The 19,166-nt window shown below is 56.1% G+C and overlaps 1 protein-coding gene across 1 annotated transcript; it reads right to left on the minus strand.

Moving 5' to 3' along the window:
• Positions 1 to 368: 368 nt before the first annotated feature.
• HSD11B2 (hydroxysteroid 11-beta dehydrogenase 2) lies at positions 369 to 17,429 on the minus strand. Its single transcript, XM_036390549.2, has 5 exons — positions 17,135 to 17,429; positions 2,898 to 3,110; positions 2,454 to 2,639; positions 1,711 to 1,848; positions 369 to 1,240 (listed from the first exon to the last, which is right to left on the minus strand). The coding sequence occupies exons 1-5, from the start codon at positions 17,427 to 17,429 to the stop codon at positions 879 to 881; spliced, it is 1,194 nt and encodes a 397-aa protein (XP_036246442.1). The 3' UTR covers positions 369 to 878.
• Between the last annotated feature and the right edge of the window lie 1,737 nt (positions 17,430 to 19,166).

Consider the following 19,166-nt stretch of genomic DNA (forward strand, 5'->3'; position numbering starts at 1 on the left):
GAGCTGCAGCCATATGGGAATGGTCCATAAGGTTAGGGAGCTGCATGGTTTTCCCTGGTGCCTGGGGCTGTCCACATGGGGCACTGTCACCGCTGCCATCCTTGCCCCAGCAGGGCCACAGAGTCGGAGCAAAGCAAAAGAAAGCTTTTGGCATAGGGCTGGGGAAGGGCAGGGAGTGGGCACAAATCCCTCCTGGCAGGTTGAGCCCTTTTCTGGGAGTACCTGTGGCACCTGCTGCTGCATGTGAGGCTCCTGCCACAGTGCTCGGCACGGGGCCAGTCATGACCCAGCTTAGCTCTGCCCACAGGCTGGGCATCCCTGAGCAGCATTGCAGCACTGCACTGTGGAAGGAGACAGCCAGAGCCTGCTGGAATATCAAGAATGGATTTATTTAAAAAGTGACAATCACATAGTTCATCTCATGAAGAGCTCTGCAGCACTGGCAGCCTGGTCTTGGCCCCTGCACTGATCAGGAGCGTGTGGAGTGTGTAATGAGTGGCAGGGAGGCAGCGGCCACAGGGTCCCAGCCCTGACCCAGCCAAGAGGGGATGGAGACAAACAGCTCTGAGAGCAGTAAGGAAGGTGGTGGGTAGCTGAGGAGGTACATCCCAGCCTGTGGTGCAGAGCTGCTGAGTCAGGCAGGGATGGGCCTCTTGGACGGTACATGGTTAGAAAAAATACAAAACCAAGGTCTCTAGAAAACGTTGATTCTTGCACAATAGAAAATAGATCTACCTGATTTTGGAAAGAAATTTGGTTTTTAACGTCTAATGCTGATTGTTCCCCCACGGTGCAGGAGGGCGGTGCCTTTGGCTCTGCACGCGCTCAGGGGCCGGTGTGCCTGGAGAGCCCGGGAGAAGGCCCTGGGCAGGCCCAGGTCAGGCCTTCTTCACATCCTTGTGGTGCTCTCGCCGCAGGGCTCGGGGCAGCTTGGGGTTGATGAAGAATCCTTTCAAGAACAAGTCTCGGACAAAGTAGGGCAGGTAGCGGTGTATGAAATACATGATCCCAAGGCCCTGCCCTGGGTAGTAGCGCACGGCTGGGTTGGCAGCCAGAAGCCCCTCTGTGATGCTGTTCACCACTGCGCTGAGGTCCTCCACTGCCACCTTCATGAACTGGATGAACTGCTGGTTGATCTCCTCCACATAGTCCTCGCCATAGGCCTGCAGCAGCTCCTGGGGCAGGCTGGCCAACAGCTGCTGCTTATGCAGGTTCCAGAAGGCAGGGTCACACGTCGTCCCTGCAAGGAAACAGTCCCTGTGAGCTTGTGGGCCCCCCACTCCAGGCCCCTTGCCATGGGTGCCAGCAGCCCCAGTCACCTTCCAGCCTCACAGGAAGGTCCACCTGAGACCCTGGCAAAGATTGCCATGAGAGAGGGACAGTAGTAGCACCATAGTGACTCTTGCTAGCCTGAGACTGGACCAGGGGTCTTGGACCCTGCCTGCAGTGGGGATGCCGCTGTCATAAACGTGACTGAGCTGCTTTGACCAGTCCTAGTGGTATGGGGTCTGCTGGCAGGACTTGATGCTGTTTCTAGTCCATCAGAGCCCAACGGCCACAGGATAGCCACTGTCCCCGTATGGCTGGAGATACTCAGAAGCTGCATGGTTGCACCACCAACTGCTCATCCCATTTCTCCATCTTCTGCCTCCCTGGGATACCTGTCCCTTGCCCACAGGCACAGACAGGAGCAGGCACTGACCCTCTTACCTGTTTTGTAGTATCCAGGCAGGATGAGGCTGACTTTGATGCCCCAGGGCTGGAGCTCACTGCGGAAGGTGTCCATGACCAGGCTGAGGGCTGCCTTCGAGGCCCCGTAGGCTGCCAGGCAGGGGAAGGGCATGTCACCTGGCAGGAGTGAAAGAATGAGTGAGCCAGTGCTCCAGCAGGGACAGAGGAGAGAGGGGGGAAGGGCAGGGCTTGTGTAGGGCTGTGTTCCTGGGCCCTGCTTAAGGAAATGGCTTGGGGTTTGTTTTGCTAAGAAAACAACTGAAATTGTTCAAATTCAAATTAATGTTTTAATGGGGGCAAAAAACAGTGGTGAGGGAAGAGGAAATTGATTTTGCTCCCGGTCCAGCTAAAGCTTGGGATTGTCATCCCCAGTGGAGGATTAGAGTGTTTTAATGGGCAAAAAAAAAGGGCAGGGGAAAGGAAGTTGATTTTCCCACCCTGGCTGGGGCTGTCGTCCCCAATGGAGACACATGGCAGCTGGGCTTAGGTTGCCCATGTTGCCTGTGACCAGGCTGCCTGTCCCCAGCCCCCATGTCTCCTCATGTCTTAGTAGCTGCTGTGGGGCTCAGCAGTGCTGCCAGCTCATTCTACAGTTCCTGGAGCCGGTTGGCTGAGAAGGTTGGAGTGCCTGGGGGTTGGAAATTGCACCACACCATGGGGATGCTCAAGCCATGCCTGGGCTGAGGGTGCCAGGGGTGCCACGCTGGAGGGAGGCTGCTTACCTGCAGGGCTGCTCACGGTGACAATGCGGCCACCAGCAGAGCGGAGCAGGGGCAGCAGCCCCTTGGTGAGCTCCAGGGAGCCAAAGAAGTTCACCTCCATGCAGGTGCGGAACTTGCCCAGCGGCGAGAGCTCAGCGTCGGCGATGGTGTCATTGAACCCAGCGTTGTTCACCAGGCCCCAGAGTCCTGTGGGAATGGGATGCTTGAAGAGGTGACCTGAATGGGGAAGCCCCACCCCAGGATTTCCAGCTGCTCCCCAGGCTGATGGGGGTCCTGCAAGGGAATTGTAGGATGCCCCAGGACAAGAGAGCTTGGCAAAGGCTGTTGGCACAGGGACGCAGCCCCCGTGGAGACAGATGGAGGGTGCCGCTGCCATGCTGGCTGCAGGCTGAGATCCCAGGGAGTTCTGTGGGGTCCTGTGTGGTTGCCAAAGGCAGCTCCTACCTGTGCTGTTGGTGTGGGCCTGGATATGCTGCAGGACGCGCTGGATGTCCTCTGTCTTGGTCAGGTCCATCTGCAGCAGCGTCAGCCTCGATGAGCAGCTCTGGCGCAGCTCCTGGGCACCAGGACTCTGCAGGTCCAGCACGCTGGCAAACACCTGAAAGCCCATGATGTCCAAGTGCCTGGCTGTTGCCTGCCCAAAGCCCGAGTCACATCCTGAAAGAGATGGGAAGAGCCTTGCAGTGGCCAGTGACAGCCACTGTCTGCCTCCAGCCCCTAAAGACCCCCTAGCTCTGCCTCTCCATCACTAGGAACCAACCCCAGGAACCAAACATCCACCCGAGCATCAGTTTCCCTTGCCTGAGCACCACCTTGGCTCCGCACCCTGCTGTAGCTCCTGACTCACCAGGATGTGACCTTGCCCTGGGGCATTTGCAGGTCATGGAGCTGTTGTTTTCTCTCCCTTGCAGGAGAAGAAAACACTCCCTTTATCTGCAGCCCCATCGTCCCGGAGCTGCAGGCAAACCCACAGGCACCAGCAACGCACCCACCGAACAGGCCAGAGCCCTGCAGCGATGAGGGGCCATCAGCCCTCAAAATAGCCTCTAAAAGCTCCATCAAGCACCATTCATAGCTGGCATCAGGCTCCGTGCGAGACTTTTGCCGAATGCCTTTCGCCTCCCAGAAAGTGATCAAAAGGCAGAGAACCTCTTCACCTGGCTGGGGCATGAGGGGATTAAAAATGGTGAGGGAAAAAACGGATTCTGGTCTGCTCCTGCATCCTTCAAGGGAGCATCCAAACGGGATGGACCACTCGGGAGAGTACTGGTGCTCCATGCCCGGTCCCAGCCTCACATCCTCCATCACTGTTCAAACAGAGGCACCACAGGTGACACTATCACCTGCAAAGCCACCATCGGGGTGGCTGGGAGACAGCCCAGGCGGGAGCTGGCTGTTGCAGAGCGGTGACAAGGCCAGTGGCCAGGGTGGAGCGGCCAGGATGCAAACAAACAGCGGCAGCAAGGTACAGGTTGTTCCCGGGGCCGATGGCAGCACTGATAGCTCGGGGAGTCTGTGCCACAACCGCTGCCCAGTCACATTAACCATTAACAGGGGAGCACTGCAGGGGCAGCCCCGTGGCCCTGTACCCTCCTGCCCTGCACCTTTGGGTGCTCATGAGGACATCCTGAAAACCGACCCTGTGTGGCACCTGGAGCCACCCCGGGGTGGACACAGGGGTGGACACAACAGTGGCCCTGGGGACTGTTACCTCACGAGATTCAGCAGCCCTCCACCAGCCTTTGGCACATGGACTGGATGCCTCACTCTTCCACACCCCCAGGCTGGGATCAGGCACAGCTCTTGGGGTGCCAGCTAAGCATCAGTTCGGTGTCTGTCCCAGTTCCCAGTTCAGTTTTACTCTGTTGCTGCGTCAGAAACCTGTAATTAAACCCCTGGCCAGAGGCCAGAGTGATAACACAGCCCAGAGGTGCTCAGTTGGCAGGAAGGGACTGCAGGGACCTCCCTTTCCCACACAGCACCCCACATTCATCATGGATGTGTGCCAGGTTGGCTCAGCATCACCCCAGCATTATCCCTGGCATTGCCCCAGCATCACCCCCAGAACCCTGGTCCGCAGGGCATGCTGAAGGTACAGCACATCCACCTCTCCCCTCCCTAGGAGCAGTGCATACTGCCAGCAGACAAACAGATAAGGTGCATTTCACCTTTCAAGCAGTGCAGGAGAAAACTGCAATAAAGATAAGGTTTAAAAATAAAAGTGCTCCTGGCCACAGCCTCACCATGACGCAGCTGACAGGAGGGTTACCTGCACTGCTCCCATGCAGCTGGCAAGAAAAGCTTCCAGTCCAAACATGAAGCTTCCTATCACCACGTAACTCTCAAAACCCCGGGAAACATCCCAAAAAACTGAGAGCCAGGTTTGCTGGCTTCTTATGGGCAAGTCTGGCAAGGAGGTAGCAAACACAGCCACATGCTGTCCAAGTCAGGCAGGGTTTGTTTTGCCTTAGAGGAGCAGGGCAGTCAGAGGGTTTGTTTCGGAAGTTCTAATTTATTCACACACATACCAAATAAAAAAACTCCTGGGAGGCTGGCGGGAGGCCCAAGGCCAGAAGGGTGAGGATGCTCTGGTGTTATTTAAGGTCTCCGCTGCTGCTCAGCTTCCCATCCACTGTGCTCAGGCATGGCCAAGAGTGCAGGGAGGGACATTGAACCCCCTGGGCCCATAACACGTGGCCCCAAAGCATGGCAGCTTTCCCAGGGCCATGTTCACTCCCTGTGGCCACCAGCACATGAGCTGCTGGCCACGCCAGAGCTGGCACAGGAGCCATTGCCGCTGGCCCGGCCCCGCCGGGAGCGCTGGAGCCGTGCAGTCTGTGCAGCCCCAAAAGGCTGGTGCTGGGCTCGCTGCCCTCCCAGGATGCTGCATCACGAGGAGATGCCGGCGCCAGTTCCCCCCGCCCCAGCTCCCAGCTTGCCAGCTGGTTTCACAGTCCTGCTGGAGGGAGGGACGTGGTCAGATCAAGCGCAGGAGCCCAGCACTGGGAGCACAGCAGAGGAGAGCAGGTACCTGGAAGTCCCTGCATCGCATCCCCATGGACCCTGGGTCAGCAGACAGAGGCTTTTGCTGCAGCAGGAGCAGAGCTAAACTTGAGTCCAGGTTGCAAAATCCAGCAGCCCTCCACAGGCTCAGCAAGCCGGGACAAACTCTTGCACCAGGGGCCGGCCGGACGTTTTCCAGAGCAGCAGGTCAGCAGCAATTCCTGAGAACTTTACAAAAGCTCCAGCCACTTCAGCGACTTCCCAAAGAGTGAGAGATGCACGCCTCCACTAGAATTTTGGCATGACAAGCCCCAATTTTACTTATCTTGAGCAAGCAAAAAGGTTTGGCCTCCGGCATCATCATAAGGGGTGGCCTCCCACCCACTCGGAGAGGGAAAGAGGACTGACACCGCAGCATCTTGCATCCATTGTCCAGAGCTGCTCCTCACGGTGACAGCAGAGCCACCGCCGGGGCTGAGCTGTGCCAGCTGGGCAGCTCCCAGCCAGCCTGCACCGCTGCTTCCTCGCTCCAGGAGCCGGCTGGAGCTGCAGTCCCTGTTTGGTGCGGACACATTTCTTTCAGGTGAGTCAGGCATGGCACGCTCTGACGTTTTGCTGTCTCAGGTATTCACCCTGCTCTCCTGCACCAGCACCAAGGCCACCATACACAGACATGCTCAAAATTAGTGCCACAGTTTTCTGATTGGAGCAGAGAGGGTCAGTAACACAGCTGTGACCTGGGAGCTGCTGAACCACAACCACCTGCCTGCCCCTGCCCCCACTGCTGGCACGGTACATGATGGAGGGCTGGCAGCACAGGTCTGCAGTGCTCACCCCAGCACAACCTAGGAATGACTTCCCTTCCCAAACTGTGAGCTGAGAGTCCCCTTCCATGAGCCATGAACTGTGCAGTCTCATTCTGGAGCTTTGGAATTGCAAGCTGGGCATCTTAAGCCCTGAGTTACAAGCCAAGCTTCTTCAACCCCTAGCCATGAGCTGTGTACATCCTCAGCCTCATCCCTGAGCCATAAACTGAGCACCCTCATCTCTGAACCAGAAGCTGTGTGTCCTTATGACCTCTGTATGCTGAACCATGCACAACAGGTGAGGACCAACGAAAACCTAAGCAGTGAGAACCACAGCTTGGCTAAAGAATTCCCATGTGCCTGCAAAACTGCCCAGAGCCTGTTGGGTACAGTGACAGCTCCCTGGATCTGGTCCCTCCTCAGCCACCCCAGCTGAGGACCCTGGTGTGGAAGCTGAAGAGGGGTTGCCCCAGGGATGGACCAGCTCCCCCACGGTCACCCTAGCAGCGTGGTCAGTCAGCAGCCCTAGGGGCAGTGCTCCAGGCACCTGGCAGCAAGGCAGCTGGAAGCACCCCTTGAGGATGCTCCATCTTCCACCAACTGGGAGCTTGCCAGCTGAGTTGGGCACTCAGAAGGACATCACCCCCCCTCCACCCCCATCAGCTCTGCAGGCCCTTGCCTGGGTGCCCCCTGCTGCTCCTCAAATCCCAGGACACCAGTCCCCCCTCCCCAAAGAGCTTTAGGGCTGTGTGTCCCACCACCCTGTCCAAGAGGCCTTGCCAAGATAGAGCTGTCACCAGGCTCAAGGACACCATCAACAGGGCACCAAGGCCGAATGGATTAACGTGCTGCACCACTTGTTTCCATGGGCTCAAGCTCAGACCCTGCCTGGGATGCCAAGCTAAATGTGGCCTTCTGGCTCTGACAGGATTCACTGCCATCATGGATCCAGCTTCTCTGGGCACAGTATGGGATTTAGCAGCACTCAGGGAGGCTCACCTGAGTGCCTGAGCAGGCACTGATCCCAACTCAGTTGTTTGTCTCAGCTCCGTCCTGGGAGCGTGGGAACCTCATGGATGCAGAAGCACAGGACAAGCTGGGGATGGTGCCATCAGAGGGGATGGCAGTCTCCCAGAGGAGCTCAAGGAGGGGATCTTTGCACAGTGCAGGTCCAGGCATGATAAAATGCCCAGCAAAATCCTGTGTGGGCAGGACAAGGCCCAGTGGCCAACACCTTCCAGATGCTGCACACAATTGGAGCAAGGAGTGATAAAGGGGTGATGTCAGCCCTGGGCAATGGGGAGCTGTGAAGGAACAAATTCTTGGCAGGGCACAGGATAGGGAGGGGAAGGCAGGAGCACCTGTCCCCACAGCAGCTAGGCCACCACAGCCATGCACCAGCCCTGGCCTCCCCAGCCAGGCATCAGCCACCATCTGCCCACACCCAAGGTAATTCTGTGGGAGTGGGGCTGGGAAGGGGCACCCACAGCCCCCAACCCATCCAGTGTCATCACTGTTCACAGAAGACACCACCCCAGCCACTGGCTTGCATGGCATGCCATGTCCCCGTTCCCTGTGGGAGCAGCCCTCATGCCCAAGCACGGCAGACAGGGCTGGGGTGGCAGCAGGCCTGGTAATGCTGCTGCTGGTCCTCAGCACTGGGGTTCAGGAAGCCACAAGCCTAATTAAATTAAATTTAAGCCAGAAGATACCTTTAGGGATGACCCAAATCCCATCCCCAAATCCCTAGTGAGTGGATATTGCAGGAACCCCCCACTCAAGCAGGCTGGCTGTGCATCCTTGCAAAGCCTCAGCCTCCTTCCTGAGCAGGACCTGAGCCAAGGCAGGCACACAGTGCCCCTGCTCCCCTAGGACCACCCCCCTGCATGACACAGTCGGCACAGGCAGCTCGAGGGAGATTGCTGATGGCTCCCACAGCCCAGGATAGACACATCCCTCCAACAGGTCCTGTGGGTCAGAGCAGGGGTCAGACAAACCCTCAGCCCCACAGGGAGACTCGTGACAGAAGGCAGAGCTCAGAATGCCCATGGCAGGGGGTGCATGGGTGACCTACCCCTCCACGCTGGGGACAATAGCCAGATGGTGTGAATTACAATGGATTAGCCAAGTATTCCTGGGGCCTCACAGTCATCACCTCCACCCGGGAAGTTATCTCCCACTTAAAGAGAAGGGGGAAATCTGATTTTCTGCCTAGACAACAACCACAACCAGACAGAGATGACGTGGAGCCCCCAGGCCAGTGTGAATGCACCCACAGCTTCTGGATTAAAGACCATTTCTCAGGAGCTTTACTGGTGCATCCATATTGGGGACTGATTGCACAGAATCAGCTGGGCAATAAGAAAAGTGTCAGGGGCCGCAGCCCTCCCCATCGCTGTCACTAAAAGCCATCCAGACGCCTTCTCCCCCACCAAAGCTGTGAGCAGCAGATGCTGCTTGCCGCCAGTGGGGCTAATGAACGCAGGAGCTTGTTCGTGCCTTGGGACAGCAGAACAGGAATGAGCCCAGCCACCCCCTGCAATGCAAGGCCAGTGCCTGGGGGGATGCTCAGAGAGGCTGGGACCCCGGAATTAACCCAGCCCTGGCATGGCAGTGACGCTGCTGCGGTGAGCAGTGACCCTGGGCTCACAAGCTGACGGGGGTGGGGGGAGGAAGTGCCACCTCCAGCTTCGCTGTGACACTTCGCAGAAAGAGAGCACAGGAATTTCCTAGAAGCAGCTGCTCACCGCACACCGGGGCTGGATGGCATCTTCCGGCAGCTGCTGTCTCCAGCGAGGGGAGATCCTCTCCCCAAAGGGAGCAGTGAGATTCTCACAGTCAAGAATTTCATCTTGCAGCAGGCAGCGATACACGAGAGAAGTCAGCAGCACAGACTTCACCTGGCACAGGCTGTACATGAGAGCTAATCTGGGATAGATGGATGGCCCTCCAAGAGGAAGTTGTGAAGAGCTATGGTGATAGCTGGGTTAATAATCACCCTCAAAGGGAACACGGTGAACTGGGAACATGGAGCTGACAAAGCCTCGAAAGCCATCAGGAAGAGCTGATGGCTCTCGGGACAAAGCTCTTCCATCAGGAAGAGCTGTCGCTGGGAAGGACACCCGGAGACAACTTGACCAGATCACTCAAGATCAAGTGCCACTCAAGATCAGTGCCAATGGCAAGCTGGCACTGGTGACACATCCACCTGGGCTTTTTGAGAGAGAGAGGGGCTGGGTAGGAAACAGGCTGGGAAGCCAGAAAGCTCCACTGGCTATGTCTGGAATGTCTGAAGATGCTCCTGGGGAATAAGGTGGTGGCTGGGGCACCTGCTGGTGGGCACCTCTAGTCTGCAAAAGGTCTCTCCAGGAGTCCCAGCAGGCCGGAGAACCAGCAGCCGAGCCCCATATCCATCCCTCTTGTGTGCTAACAAGCAAAGAGAGGCATCAGGTCATGCCTAAGGTCTGCTACAGGCAGGGCTAATCCATCCACAGGCAGCTGAAGGGAAGAACAGCTCTTCTACATGGACCACCATGAGCCATCATCACCCAGGGACATCTCAGGGAAGGTGATTTTAGCCAGGACAGCAAAGCACCACAGCCATGGCATGACCAGGAGAACCTCTAACGATGTGGTGGGACAGGTCAGCTGTGGGAGAGCTTTGATGTGCCACCCAGACAGTACTGTGGGCAAGTCACAAGTGATGCCAGCAGGGACAAAGCCATGCTGGGACAATGCTGACCAAAGCAACAGGTCAGAGCAAGCCCAGGGGATCACCATGTTAATCATCTCAGAGTTTGCAGCACCCCAATAAGGCTACAGCAGTTTTAATGGAGCACTAGGGGTAATATTTAGGGGTATTTTGCTGATGAGATATTTCTTTGCTTGTAGGGTGCCAGCTCATCACTCTCCTTGTCACAAGAGTAAACTCCCACCTCATGTCACAATCCCAAGCAAGCAGAAGTGGTGCAAGCCCTGCCCATTCCCACATCATGATGGTCTCTACAGCTGCACCAACTATTTTCATTTGCAGCTTCCAGATCCATGTGAAGCGGGGGACTTTTTTTTTTTTTTTTAGAAACAGAGCAAAACACTTGAGCAAACACCAACTGAGCTTCTGCCAAGACAGCTTTTGAAATACACTGAGCTGTTTAAGCCCCCAGGCTCAGAGATGTGCCTCATGACATCCTCAACCCACCTGCCCTTTCCATACACAGCTCAAGTTGTCCCCTCCTTACTCTTCACCTGTAGCTCTCACCAGCTCTTCAGAGTAAGAGTTTCAGTATCATAAGGCTACTTTGGTGCATTTTCCCCAAAATACATCAAGGTGGCCCTCCAGGTTGATGTGCTTGGACACAGTTGTGCTGACCCAGGCAATGCCAGGGCAGCACCCACACGTGCCCTTCAGCTTAGGCAGAGCCCAACACAACAGCTGAAAGAGGGGGCAGAACTCATCCTGGGATGGCTGCACACCCCAGGTTGGAGCTTATCCCCACCTGGTAACCAGGACCCTAGAGAGGAACAAATACTGGTCACAGTGGGTTACTCATAACAGGATGAGGCCCTTGTAACCCAGAGAAGCTGCAGCTGCCCCATCCCTGAAAATGTTCAAGGCAAGGTGGGATGTGGCTTGGAGCAACCTGGTCTAGTGGAAGGTGTCCCTGCCCATGGCAGGGGGGTTGGAACAAGATGGTCTTTAAAGTTTATTCCAATCCAAACCATTCAGAGCTTCTATGATTCTGAGAGGCCAGACTTTCAGAGCTGGCACAGAAGACATCAGGGCAGGTACCTGAGCTTTCCAGCCCATCCCTTCTCTCTGTTCCCAGCCTGCCTGGGAGTCACTCACCATCTGGCTCCATAGGGTCAGCCACCCAACAAGAGGAAGTGCTGCCGCAAAGCCTGTAAAGCCAAAAACTGCTTTTCAAGATTACAGCCTTAGAGCCAGCAAATCCCAGGACAGCGCCATGTGTGACAGGGAAGCCAGCTCCCGAGGGAGAAGCTGATAAAGCTCAGGGGCTGGCAGCTCTCCAGGGGAGAAGGAAGCAGAAGTGATACATTACACATACAAGTTGAGACAGAAGAATGGGAGATGGTGGATATACCACAGCCACTAAGGGGAGCAGGAAAGGAGGTAACAGGCACATCCTGGGGTGATTAAAAATAAGAGCTCCTAAACTATACCTTTAGAAACATACTGACAGCATGAGGGCAGTTTTTCCACCTCATCATAGAAAATTTGAGCATTTTCCATCTAAATATAGAAGAGTTAGGTTGGAAGGGACCTTATAGGGTCATCCAATTCCAGCACCCCTGCTGTGGGCAGGGACACCTTCCACTAGCCCAGATTGCTCCAAGACCCATCCAACCTGGCCTTGGAGGCTCCACAGCAGTACCTCAGATCTGAGATGACAGGAGGGACATCAGGAGGTAAGAGGTACAAAAGCCCTGCAGCCTTTCCTCCTCAGAAAAAAAAATAAAAAGCCCCTCCAGCTGGAGTTTTAGACCAGCACTGAAGGAAGACTGTGGGGAGAAGGCAAAGATTCGGTGGAAACACCTTGAAGAGCCCCCTCAAACAAAACCCTGGCTGGGCAAGTCCACCAACCCTGTGCCTGTGCTCCCAGCAGTGAAAGCAGCAACTGGCTCTTCTGTAACCAGATCCTGGCTTGAGGGGAGCTAGACTCAACAGTGGGTAACCCAATCCCAGACCTCATTAAAAATGTGCTGCTCATTGGACTAGAGGGCAGCAACTGCCTACACTTCTCTCCTCCCGAAAGCATCCGTTCCCATCTGACAATCTCATTTCAGCAGGGAAGTCTTTGCTTTGTTGCTCTCATGTCCCCACATAACCCCGAGGTTAATCAAGCCAGCTTGGGTTTCTCTACCAACTCCAGTCTCCCACAGTATGAAACCTCAATGCGTTTTTCCTCCTAATTAGCTGTGCTCATCATTTTTGGTTAACGGTGCTAAAAACTCCCACCTCAACAGGTCTGTGTCATTAGTAGGCTTCCAAAGTGCTTATTTTATAGATAAGTGAGAAAAAGCCGAGCGTATCTATCCACATGCCTGTGGTGAGCAGGGGTAGGTATCTATTTCTGAAGAAACCTCACGTGGGAAAGAAGAATCCTAAATCCATGGAGGGCTGCTGACAAAGCGGGGGGAGAGCTTCAGCCCTGCAGATAGAGGCAGAAAAAACAGCTTTCCTGCTCTGTTCCCAAAAGCCAGCAGCAAACCCTACAACTAGAGTTAAATATTGCATTTTTTTAACTTCAAGTATACCAGGAATTGCTTGTACACCAGGGCCGGAGTTTGGGTGTTTGATTTTGGTCCTGTCCCACCCCTCAGCTTGGAGGCAGCAGCTGCCTCTGCTGTTAATTTTTAATAGATTCTGGAAAAATCAGAGCAATTTCAGGGAATAAGCTGATTTTCAACTTTCACTTATAGAATCACAAAATGGTTCGGTTTGGCAGGGACCTGAAAGAGCACCTAGTTCCAACCCCCTGCACTTAGGCTGGGGAAAGATCCCAGATACTCTGAGCTGGATCACTGGCTTCAGAAGCAGAGTGAAAGTCACCTACGGAGAGCTGCAGCACCTTTGCACAAAGCATTTCTCACAGCAAGGCTGCTGGCAGGCTCAGCACCAAACACAGGCTGTGAGTGTGCTCTGCAGGTGCTCTGGCCACGCCGTGGTGCAGAGGTGCCCATCCCAGAGCCAGCCCTGAATCCTTGACCCCGGCATTTCTCAGTCACCTTGTTTAGCTGGAAAATAGATCTAAGACAACATCAAAGTCCAGACTGCTTTTTTTACCACAGAAAGGGATTTACCTTCATGGCAGAAAGCAAGAGTCCCAACATCTGGATTGAATCACTCAGTCCTGCTGCAGCCAGCAGATGCTTTAGCATCTGTGGAGTCCATGGGAAATACTGCAGCACTGCAAGTTGCAAAGCCTCTGTTAACCTTGAACATGATCTGAAGCTCTGACCCATTTCAGATTGTTAATGGGGCATGCAATTGTAACAAGAACGCTTCACCAGGAAAACCACACTTTCCCTGCAGCCAGGAAGGAGAAGAGAGGAGGACAGGGGAGGTTTGGGTCTGGGCAGCCTGACCAACAACCAATTTTGCTCACAGAGATGATTTGTTGGAAGACAGACCAATCTGCAGGTGCTCCTAGCTTCCTTCACAGGCTGCACCAAGGAAGAGCAAAGATACAAGAGACCCAGACTGCTTCTCTCAGGCAGCCATCCTGATGTTTGATGTTATTGGAGAGCTAATTCAGGTACCACCATTATAGACAGAACAACAATTCACTATTTTCAACTTTCCATCCAAGCTGAAGCATATGAACCAAAATCATAACTCCTGTCCTCCTCTGCTCTGGCAAAGCCCTGCAGGCAGGCAGACTCCCTGGGCTGATTTGCATTTGGTGCTTTTCAAGGATCTGCAGTAAATCGGGCAATTGGCTACTGTCCAAAGAACCACCCCACACAGTCACACATGGCAGAGCTACACAACAGCAAAAGGCTTCTCCAGCTGCTCAGTGGAGCCCGGGGATGCTCCTGGCCATCCCTCCACCACCTCCAGGCACCCAGTTGAGTTGGATGGTTTCAAAAGACTCACTGAATTCCACAGGCATCTGCTAAGACCACAGGAACCAAAGGATGTTGTAGGTTCATGTCTAAACTGATCCAGTCAAAGCCCAGTCTTGCACAATGCACTGCCAGCCTAAATCTGGAGAGGCCAAGAAATGGCAGCTCATCACCACCCTCCAAGACTGCTCTTGCAGACCATCAGCCCTGCCCTGCTCCAGAGGCTGGACTGCTTTTTGTATCAATTCCCAGTGGGAAGCAGTATGGGATATAATACTCCTCCTCTTTTTTCACACAGCTCTGAGGAGTCCAGTGGCCCTAGGAACACCCAGCAGTGCCATTTCACATTTGGGAAGGGGAATGCACACACAAACCAGCTGTTTGGTGTTTGGAGCCAGCATCTCTCAGTGAGCCACTGCCCCCACTGGCTCACAGGTGCCAGCCAGCAGCACCAGCACCCTGGAGTGCCCTGTCACACCCTGTGGTGAGGGATGCCAGGTATTGGCTGCCTTGCAGCTTCCCTGTGCTGGATCAGGCTCTGGTCAGGCAGCTGCCCATACCAGCCCTGCCCACACTGCAGGTATGTTTGTACCTTGTGGTTTTCTGAGTTTGGCTAAAGCCTGTGCCAGGTGTGGGCTCATCTTTAAGGCAAGGGCAGGCCCAGGACAGCAAACCAAGGGAGGCATGGAGATAGCTGCTGTCTCCCTCCCAGCCCAGGCCAAGCAGCTGATTTCCTCTCCCCTCCTCATCCCCACCATCCTCCTGGGACTGACCTCTCCCAGCCCCTGGCTGCACAGGAGGGCATTCTCCTCCTCCCTGAAAACAGCTGTTACATCTCCTAGGAATACAGGATTAACACTTTCCTCACCCTCTGCCCCCAGCCAGGCTGCATCCACTGGAGCCAGACTCCTGGAGAAGCTGGACCATAGGGATGCAGAACAAAAGCACCAAGGTCACAGCCCCAGACAATCACAGCACTGCAGAGACTAGTGACCACTCACTTTGCTAGCCCAGGGGATGCCTCATGGGAAAGCACAGCATCCCTTACTCCCCTCTAGCAGCAGGTGGCTGCCCATCCCTGCTCCAGCCAAACCCCAGTCCCACGTGCAACAGTCAAAATGCAAACCTGCAGCAGATGGGAAACGCCACAACTTTCCAGCCCCTGCTGCTACCACAGGGTCAGCAGCTTTGCTCTGCAGCAGCTCTACAGCTGCTCTGCTATTTTCCCACTGAGCTGCACAGTTAGTTTTCCTTCAATCCCTGCCACAATTAAGTTTTATTTAGCCAGCGATGTCCGAACAGCACATGGGGCTGGAGCTTCACATGCAGAGCTCAACTCAGGGTTGTTCCTGGAGAGAGTGGGCAGCTGGAAGAGCTGAAACTCATCACCTGGGAGATAGAGCAGCACTGCAGCCACCTTAACTTGCCCCAGATAAGCATCACTGAACCTGCTGCAGGATTAAGACAGCGGCCAAGATAGGTATACAAGGAAATGATGCCCAAAGATTTTCAGGCTGAAACCTGCACTGCTCCATCAGGAGGGGACTTTGTGCCATTTCTCAGTTGATCTGCAAGGTCCAGCACAACACACAGCATGGCAGAAGTTCTGTCCTTGACCTCACACACCTTCAGTGAGACCCAGCATTGCCAGCCATCCATGCTTATGCTGCTCTCTCTGCCAGGCTTTGCTTCCCATTGGCAAGAGGAGGAAGGTCAGGCTGCCTTTCTCCCCGAGCTGATCCTTCTAGGCTGCTCCCACAGGAGACACGAGCAGCTACTCAATACCTAGTTGGCTGGAATTAATCCATAAAAGAATCAGGCTAATTACTATGCAAATGCTCAAGTGAGGGATGCCATCCCCAGCAAAACAGCCCTCACATCTGCCCCTTGGCAGGCACTTGCCAGAGCAGCAGCACGGAAACGCCAATCCCGCACCACGGGCTGCGCCTCGAACCTGTAAAACCACAAAGTATTTACAGCCAAGAGCAAACACATCAGAGCTGCAGAGGTGCCACCTCAACGCACTGGGGCAAGAACACCTTGTTCCAGTCACTGACTCACTAATTATATAGGCAATGCCAGGGAGCCAGGGCTGCCAGAGCTGGTGTGCCACAGGGCACCTGTGAGCGCATGGCTGTCAGACATCCTCCCCAGGCAGCCCTACCCTGCTGCAGCTTTGACCTTCACTCAGTTGAATCATTCATTCATCCACTGCCTTGCTCCTCTGATCTTCCTCCTCCAGAGAGGATTTGCTGCACTTCCTACTGCTGCCACAGAACCCTTCAAGCTGGAAGGGGGACCCAGGTCTTGCCTTAATTTTCTAGGAAACAAGCAAACTCCTTTCTCCAGCTTCAGCACCTCCAAGCCCAGCACAGACATCCCCACCAGGATGCAGGCTCCTGTCCTTGGAAGCACTGCCAAGGTCATGCCCAGAAGTTTCCCTCCCCTCTGCATCCATGCAGAGCCAGCAGCACCTTCCAGGCACACCTGGAGCAAAAACCACCCCAGCTCCAGCACTTCCTCCTCATCTCTCCACGACCATTGCCTCACAGCAATGCACTGCTGACCCTGGCTCTCATCCTGCAGTTCCACTGCCAGGAGGAAGGAATGAGAAACCATGTATATACCAAGATATCCTAAAGAGCTTCAGCCAGCAAGCCAGAGCTGTGCAAAACTTGGGAGCATAGCACATTCTCTAAGGAGCTCAGGACCACAGAGAAGCTTTGGACCAGGCAGCCCAAAGAGGAGGCAGGCAGCAGCTGGGCAGCATTTCCCAAGGATACCCACACAGTGGAGGACCTTGTTGCCAGCAGCTCCCTGGATGGAGCTCTGGATGAAGCAGTGATGCTCAGCACTAGGTAGCCAGCCCTGTTGAAGCCTCTAGAGATACTATGAGAACCTTTCCAAGAACAAGTACAACTCCAGAGGGGAGGAAGGGAAGGGGGAAAGAGGAGAGGGAAGCCCTTGGGCCAGCCGAGGGGGTCCAAAGCCAGCTCTGTCCCATCTAATCTCAGGGCTTCCAGAGGAAGCAGCTCTCGGCATCATGCTGCAACTAGTGGTCAACACTCGAGGGGCCATTGCAACTCCCTGCTTCGCGGGGCAGATACAGCCTAGCCGGTTCTGCTTGGACGTGGAAGAGGGTGAGGGATGCGCTGGCAGCGGTGGTTGGTCCCCAGCGGGACCCCACAGACAGCAGCGTCCTGGTGCCTGCGGGACACCCCACTCCGCTCCCCGCCGAGCCCAGGCGGTGCCGTCGGGGCGTCGAGGCCGTGTCCCCGCACTCACCTGTGACAAGGACGGCTCTGCCCGCCACCGGCAGCAGCCCGCGGGGCGCCGCCCGCCACAGCAGCAGCCCGGCGGCGGCGGCGGCCAGGGCCAGCCCCAGGGGCAGCGGCAGCCAGGCGCGGCACAGGCTCTGCAGCGCGGCCAGCAGCGCCAGCGGCAGCACCAGCCCCCGGCCCAGCGGCGGCCCCAGCCCCCGGCCCGGCCCCGGCGCCCGCCGCGCCGCCCGCAGCGCCAGGCTGCCGGCCAGAGCCGCCCACAGCGCGCCGTGCGCCCAGCGCTCCAGCCCCGGCTCCATCCCGATCCCGGGCCCGGCACGGCCCCGCCGCTGCCGCTCGCCCGCCCCGCCGCGCCCGTTTATAGCCGCCCGGCGGGGGAGCGGGGCGGGGCGGGACCGGCCGCCGCCAATGGGAGACGGGCGGGACGGGAGCGCCGGGCACCGGGAGCGCCGGGCACCGGCACCGGCGGCCGGGGAGGGGGGAAGGCGGAGCACCTTGGTACCCGCGGCTCGGCTCGGCTCGGCTCGGCTCGGCTCGGCTCGGCTCGGCTCGGCTCGGCTCGGCTCGGCTCGGCTCGGCTCGGCGTGGTACTGCGCGGCACGGCTTGGGACATCGTGCTGCCTGGGTAGGCACGGCTCGGCTCGGCTCGGCACGGTTTGGCTTGGCTCAGTGCTGCTCAGGATATTCTGCTGCCTAGGTAGGTGCGTTCAGTGTTGCTTAGTCTGGCATGGCTCAGCTCAGCTCAGCTCAGCTCAGCTAGGGACATGATGCCACCCAAGTAGATTCAGTTCAGCACAGCTTGGGGCATTTTGCCAGCTCAGTAGACATGGCTCATCTCGGTCAGCACAGCTCAGCGCAGCTCAGCCCTGCTCAGGACACCATGCCACCTCAATTTGCACAGCTCAGCTCAGCACAGACCAGGAGATGATGATGTGCCAGATAGTCACAGTTTGGCTTGACTTGGCTTGGCTTGGCCCAGCTGAGCACAAGACATTGTGCCACCTCAATAGGCACAACTCAGCTCAGCTTGGCATAGCTCAGTCTTGCTTGGGACACGATGCCACCCATTTAAGGCACAACTCAGTTTGATGCAGCTTGGCTTGGCCCAGCTCAGCTCAGCTCAGCTGAGCCCTGCCCTGTACATTGTGGCACCTCAGTAGGCATGGTTCAGCTTGGCACAGTTCAGTTCGACTCAGAACATTTTGCCACCTAGATAGGTGCAATTCATCTCAGCTCAGCTTGGTTCAGCACAGCTCAGGACAGTCAGGACACTCAGGTAGACTCAGCTCAGTTCGGCCTGGCTTAGCACAGCTTGGGATGTCATACCATGTACAGGACGGCTCAGCTCATCTTGGCACAACTCAGGACAAGGTACCACCTAGGCAGGCACAGCTCAGCTTGACACAGCTTAGCTTGGCTTGGCTCAGCACGTCTTGAGACATCATGCTACCTAAATAGGCACAGCTTAACTCAGCAGAGCTTGACATGGTTTAGCATGACTCAGCTCAGCCCGGCTTAGGACATCATGCCACCTAGGTAGGCACAGTTCAGCTTGACTTGGCTCAGATCGGCTCAGCACAGCTCAGCTCAACTCAGCTTGGCACAGCTCAGCTCAGCTCATCTCATCTCAGCCCATCATGGTTCAATTCGGTTCAGTATGGCTTGGTTATACAGCACCTAGAGCACAGCTCAGCTCAGTTTGGCACAGCTCAGCACATCATCCCACCTAGGTAAGCACAGTTCAGCTCAGCTTGGTTCAATTTAGCTCAGCTCAGTTTGGCCTGGCACAGCTTGGCTCAGTGCCTGTCCAGGCAGAGCTTTCTGGCAGGAAGTGCCATTGCATCCAGGGAGGCTGCCCAAGCCAGAACCAGTGCCCCCAGCACCCACGCCCCACTGGGACAGGGGGAGCACAGGGCATGGCCACCGTCAGGGCCACCCCTCGATCGGGTCCCCCTGCACAGGGCAGTGCCCTCAGGCCCTGCTGGGGAGCACTCTAGGAGCAGTGGGCTGCCCAGCTCCTGCTGCCTTGGCCAGCC

Source organism: Molothrus ater, chromosome 12, assembly GCF_012460135.2.
Source record: "Molothrus ater isolate BHLD 08-10-18 breed brown headed cowbird chromosome 12, BPBGC_Mater_1.1, whole genome shotgun sequence".
Classification (NCBI taxonomy): domain Eukaryota; kingdom Metazoa; phylum Chordata; class Aves; order Passeriformes; family Icteridae; genus Molothrus; species Molothrus ater.